This window comes from Pangasianodon hypophthalmus, chromosome 30 (assembly GCF_027358585.1).
Source record: "Pangasianodon hypophthalmus isolate fPanHyp1 chromosome 30, fPanHyp1.pri, whole genome shotgun sequence".
Lineage (NCBI taxonomy): Eukaryota > Metazoa > Chordata > Actinopteri > Siluriformes > Pangasiidae > Pangasianodon > Pangasianodon hypophthalmus.
The window spans coordinates 10216465-10222929 of record NC_069739.1 but is presented as its reverse complement, the minus strand read 5'-3'; the positions used below and the strand labels follow the sequence as shown (position 1 = coordinate 10222929).

At 35.2% G+C, this 6465-nt stretch overlaps 1 protein-coding gene across 4 annotated transcripts in view; it reads left to right on the top strand.

Moving 5' to 3' along the window:
• Positions 1–231: 231 nt before the first annotated feature.
• mpv17 (mitochondrial inner membrane protein MPV17) overlaps positions 232–6465 on the top strand; it is a 28232-nt gene continuing 21998 nt past the window's right edge. Inside the window, exons 1-2 of one of the 4 annotated variants that reach the window (XM_034302036.2) lie at positions 232–363; positions 1223–1341. In XM_034302036.2, the coding sequence (XP_034157927.1) occupies positions 1263–1341 (79 nt within the window). In that variant the 5' untranslated portion in view covers positions 232–363; positions 1223–1262. Of the gene's footprint in view, positions 678–1222; positions 1342–6465 lie in introns of all 4 variants that reach the window. The other 3 variants (XM_026917960.3, XM_026917959.3, XM_026917958.3) reach the window with 3 other exon arrangements.

Below are 6465 nucleotides of genomic sequence, written 5' to 3'. Positions count from 1 at the left end.
ATGTTTCAAATGTACCTTATCTGGGGGAAACAGTTAATAATATTGAAGAAAAACGGAAGAAAAACTGATTCCATGGCATTATTTGCAATGCACTATGGGATCAGTAGTTCTTTCCCTCGTAAAAGGCAATAAGTATGTAGTCTTACCCTTTCCGCGTTACCCCACTTATTTGTTTTGTTTGTTTGTTTGTTTGCTTTGAAATAATCTCATTAGGTCATGGTTCATCTAGTAACTTTTTGGCTTGCTTAGACGTTTTTAACTCCTGAAGAATTGAAGGAGTCTAAGGAGAAAATGAATGGGAAATTTACTTCCGGCAGGCCGCTGAAAAGGTGGGCGGTCGGCGAGGATCAAGAACACTTCCGGGTTTGTAAATCTGTTCTCGGTACTTGTGTTCATGATATTGGAGTTCAACTTTAGAGAGGTCGAGAACAAGATTGTATTGAACGTCCTGTTCGACGTCGTGTTTCACTGTAACGGGCTTAAAGTGTGTGCTTCGTCGTTTGCCTTTTGTTATAAAAACCAAACAATTTTGTTGCGGTATATCCTATAGAACGTGTGCTGCCTAGGTGGGTTTAGCTCTCTGGGTACACTACACTGGAGTAAATAAGTATCTGAATGTTTGACTAAGTTATTTAGGCTAACATTACTTTCAGCAGGAGAGCGTAGATTATAGAAAGGTAGGACACGTTATTTCTTTGGCAGTATTTAATGATAGATGGTACAATATTACTTACGTGTCATCTGTAGCATAGGTATTTTGTAAACTGACGGAGTGTTTCTAGTTAGTGGAAATAGTCTTAATGATATTATTGCATCTGTGTGCTAGTTATTTGTCCAGCTTAATAAAAAAAATGTCAATGAACCAACTTTACAGTCTCTGTTTAAGTTCAGCAGCGCATGGATGTAACTTTAATAATTTATCTACAATACATTGATTTGGGCCATAAGGCAAAGATATGATCATGATACCTACATTTCACGACATAATATTTAGGTTTTCCAACAGAGGCCAGTAGTTTCACAGTATAAGTGACAAGTCCCGTGATACTAGCTGCTAATTTATTAATATTAAATCAGTCATCGCACAGTCGTAATATACTGTTGGATGTAGCTATGACATGCACAGTGCACATTCAGTAAACAGTTTTAACGTATATCTTCACATGCAGTTGTGTATTAAACTGCTTGCAAATGCAGTGTTTTTCTCATATTCTCCCTACAGTGATTTGTGGATCTTCAGCTGCTCTGCTTTAGAGAGAAAGATGAGTGTAGCAGGCCTCTGGAGATCTTACCAGGCGTTAATGGCCAAAAAACCATGGACTGTGCAAATAATAACAGCTGGTAAGAATCCCAAAGTCACCCATCAGTACAAAAAAAATAATCTTTTTTTTTTTTTTTTTTTTTTTTTTTTTTTTTTTTTTTTTTTGCTGGCCCCATAACATTGAGCATTAAAGCTGGTAGCATGGGTATAGGATGGTTTCCTGTAGTTCCAAAAGAGCTCACACACACAAAAGATGGATATTTTCAATAATAATTTATTCCCCAGTTTGTTTTGTCATATATCGTAGTTACTGATTGCACTTTCTTTTACTATCTTTTTTACTATCGTAGTAAAAGATTGCACTTTCTTTACAATATTCTATCATAGTCTAGCTTTTGGAAGGCAATATTGTCATCCACCTTTCCATGGTGGGTTATCTTTATTCCTGCATTTGTACTTTTCTGTCAGCAGATGGCAGTGAAAACATTTAAATAAAACCAGTTAGTTCCATCATGATGATTCCCTGATACTATTAAATTTCCAGTTATGCTGTCTAGATATATAAGCAGTCAATAAATACTCTTAAATATATTCTTGTATTTTCATTACTTTGTTGGTAATAATGATAACCAGGCATTTAGATAAGTTATGACCAAGTAAGTTATTATTATTAATCAGTTCTGAAGTTAATTATGTCTGTGGAAGGATCAAAACACAGGAAACACAAGACTCATGTATGTGAAATCAGTTTTGTCTTCATATTTGCTTAGATGACTAAAATAACGCTGTAGATTATTGAGCTGTCCTATTTTCAAGTATACTCAGGTATTGCTTAATGCAGTTCTTGAAACTGAAATTGAAGGGTGTAGAATTAAGGATGGGCAGAAATAATTCCAACAGTGAAAAGAAAACCTAACAATTGAAAGGATCAGCAAAAAATGACTTATCAGGTGTGGAGACATTACAGTTAATGTATAACTAGTGTTATCTGTAGTTTACAACAAAAAATCAGTGGTGTGCAAAGAGCACATTCAAAGGTATTTTCAGTGTCCTGGTGTTGTATCAGGCTCATCAACTAAATGGTTTGTGCTGTGTTCCCTGTGGATCAATTAGCATGCTGAGGTGAGGTGTGTGCTAAATTGATCACAGATAATTTCACCTGAAATGCAAAATGCATTAGTCATGGCTCCTAGCCACCAGAAGTATTTTTTCAAGGACAGACAGTGGAGAATGTTGTGCTGATTTCAGCAGTCTACCAGTCTCCATTCAGCTGAGTGCCATCCTCCTGGACAAGAATAATTTATTCAGAATATGTGGTAATTACCAGTGCATCATGTAAATGTGACAACAAGCAACTATTTATATGATCTGAAGTTTGCTGGTTTCTTTTATAGTTAACGGTGATATTTTTTTTTAATTGACTGTATTTTATTTCACTTACAGTAGCCAGGTTTGTGGACCCCATTAGCAGTCTTTAAGCCTAAAAGAGACAAATTCTACATTGTGTATTTTGTCAAAGGTTATTCAGAGTGTATGCACTTTCCCCTATGTGTACTTGTCTTCTAATTTGTAGTAGAACTTGTGTTAATTCTGGATATTTCAGAATTGTAACACAAGTCAAGTCCAGTCATCTTCACCTACTACTATTAGATATCCAAAATAAGCTGGGTTGATTGTTTCCATAACAATGATGTGAAGATTTTCAGAGAAGCCCCCTGCAGGTTGCTACCATATTTTCTCTGAAGTGATCCCCAACCCTTTTATATCTGTTAAGAGAGTGAAAGACAAATGTCTGTTTATTGTCTTTGACCTGCTGCTGCTCTTTCTCCTTGTGTTGCTGCTTGCACCATACGGTGTATGGAGTAGACCTGCTTTAATAAGATGAGCCAGTAAATGCATGACCAGAGTTCCAGTCTCTTTCCACACTGCTATTCTGGATTATTAGTTGTCCCCTGACATATTATGAAAGGTTACATTACGTAAGAGGTACTACATTTCCTCGCCAAGATCTGCCATTAATACACAATGACCTTTGTAAACCATGATATTTGGTCAGTGACAATCCTGTAAATTTCAGGATGGATCTGTCCCCAATCCCCCCTTAATATCTGAGTTGTGCTAGTGTTTATTTCAACACTGACCAACTATATATAAAGACTGGAAATGGGCATTTACATAGTATAGAATAGTACGAAGAAAATTGACTCATTGTCTAGTAAAATATCGTTTGTTCTATTTGTAGAGAACCAAACAGAGGCCACTAAAAGCATTTATACTGTGGTTGTGGAGAATGCTTTTTACTGATAGGCTGGCAGGTGTGTATGAAACACCTAAAGTAGATCCTAAATCAGTTATTTAATTACTTAAAGCCCAGTACAAAAAAAAATGGCGATAAAATAAATTACTGTCCTAGCAGGGCAGCTGTGACTTTGTGCTAAATCTTATTCATGTCTTATCACCCATGTGTGTGTGTGTCTGTAGACATTGCAATCATTGTTCATGTCTGAGGGATGAGGTATGAACTTGCCTGTTTTCAACAGGACTTGATAAGTGTGCAGGGCTTTTGGCCTCAGGCTACTGCACACATGAAATCTGATATGCTGGTAAGCCAGAAAGCCAAGCACCTAGTTTTCTTTCATCTCTCACTGCTATTCCTGCTTCTCTGCTTCATTATATACAGCTCCAATCCTTTTGGAACTGAGCTGCACTCTTTTTTTTTTTTTTTTTTTTTTTTTTTTTTTTTTTTTTTACAATTTTCAAGCAGTGTAGAGAATTATACCGTACTGTTCAGAATTGTTAGACATGTTTTTTAAGTCTTTTGTTTTAAAGTCTTCGGCAGAGTGTCAATCGAAAAGGGCACATTTTAGAATTTTCGTAAATTAATTTTCCAAAAGTTTCAAAGTTACAGAGAAATATGTCTTTAAATAATGTAACATGTTAATAGATCCCTTTACAGTTGAAAATCCTACGGATACACAAGCAAGTAAGACAGTCTACAGAAGTCTGCAGAATTGCAAGAAGTTCTACACAATGTTTTGAACAAACTTCTGGTCTATTTCCTTATAAAACTGCACAATAGTTTATGTAAGAGAATTGATGCAGTCTTAAAGGCATAGGGTAATCGCAGCTATTGATTTATCTTAATTATTGTAATTTTATTTATTTCACAATTTCAACTTTTAACTCTCACTTAAGAACGCAGACAATAGCATACTGATATCTGTGGTTTTACAAAACCTGATTTGATAGGCTGCAAAACACAGGCTAGTCATCATAAAATACTGCTTATATTGTGTGATGTGTAATTACTAGAACAAGGCAATAAGTAATTAGCCAGTGTAATAACACACATACACACAGAGCAAAGTCTGAACTACTTCACTCAGGTGGCCTTTTTTGCCTGATTCAATACAGGGTAAGCATGGTGATTGGGAAGTTCATAGCTGAAATATGAGACTCCACTCAGTATAGCAGGCATTCCAAAAAATGTACAGCTAGTTGCATGGCTTTCACAGCACCACTAATAGCAGAATGGAAAATAAAGTATTTCAGACACTCTCTCATGAGTCACAGCAGCAGGATTCCATTTTTTTTTTTTTTTTTTTTTTTTTTTAAACAACAAATCGGGTTAGTTTTTAAAAAACAAAATATAAAAGTGTGCACACCACGGTGATGCCACAAAAATGCATCTCCCTTTTCTAATTTCTAAACTTTTTTTTTTTTTTTTTTTTAATAGTTTCAGGTCTTTTGTGCATTTTATTTGTACGTTGTTAGTGTGGACATTTTGCTGAGACCATTAGGCAACCCTAATGTTTACTTAATTTTGTTACATTCTAATGCACATCTTTTGTTTTGTTATATGCTGCTAAGAGTCTGAATTATTCACACAAACACTGTCATTTTTAAGTTTTGCTTATTGTACATTTGTAATGTTGAATGTTTTAATCAACTGAAAATGGAAACCTAAGACGCATATTGAGGCAGTGTGTATGCTGTATCGAAAATGTATTGCATCAAGACATCTCTGTATCAAATTTAAATTTGCTGTATCATTACATCCTGAACATATAAGGCTGATAATTACAATAAGTGTCAGTACTGCATGTGGAATGAATCCATAACATGCATCATAACATATCAGTTACTTTGAGAAGTTAATGAACTGAGAAACTCTTGTGTTTTACAATCAGTGCTTTGCCTTGGTGTATGCATATTGTATGAGTGTTGTCATATACCTCCAACTATGTAGCTGAAATTAACTGAGGAATTATTTGCAATTCCTGAAAGACTGAGAGATTAGGAAGATTGAAGGTGTATCATAAAAGCATATACAGAAGCAGTATACACGAAGTAGTCACAGAAAGCTGCATATTTCATTATGCTAAAATATTCTGCTAATATAAGAGATCTCTATTTTACCCCTGATAGTTTTACTTTTGGTGTATTTATGATTTCTGTCAGCATTCAGCATATCCACACATGCATAATTGATGGTTTTATTTGCTGCTGAGTGCAGTAAGAGAACACCTGTGACACTTACCTTGAATTAGTTTTGTCAGTATATTAGGTCCACATGATGTATATTTATTTATGCATGTGTGGTAAAGTGGACACGAGACAATATTAGTCATCCATGTGCAACAGCATCAGTTAATCAAATTCCTCTCACAAACTATACAGTATATTGTACTCTGGTCTCAGAGAAATATTAAGAAAAAAACTGCCTAAAGGAATCTATCTTTACACATAGATGCTGTCTACACTAACAGAAAGCAAGATTTATATATGTACAGTGGAGATCAAAATTAAAGAACAACCTACAATTTCCTAAATTTCAAGGTCACTGCTTAGTCCTATTTGAAATTATCTAAACGGGAGTAAAAGAGCAGTTTTTTTAAGCATATTTCATGAGTTACATATATTTTGAAGCACAGAATAAAAAACTTCAATGAGATTTGAAAAAGAACACTGATCAAAATTAGAGAACACTTTCAGATACCTCCCAGTTATTGGTGTTAATCTGGCACCTGGTGCTAATTTCTTTAATTATCTGACAAACCCTATTTAACTGGCAGCCTAACTTTCCAGTTTTCACTGAAAACTTTTCTACTTTTCTAGTCAGTGAGCCAAGATGGTGAGCAGTTCTAAAGTGACTGAAACCCTCCGGCAGCAGGTTGTCCAGATGAAGGCCAAAGGGATGACCC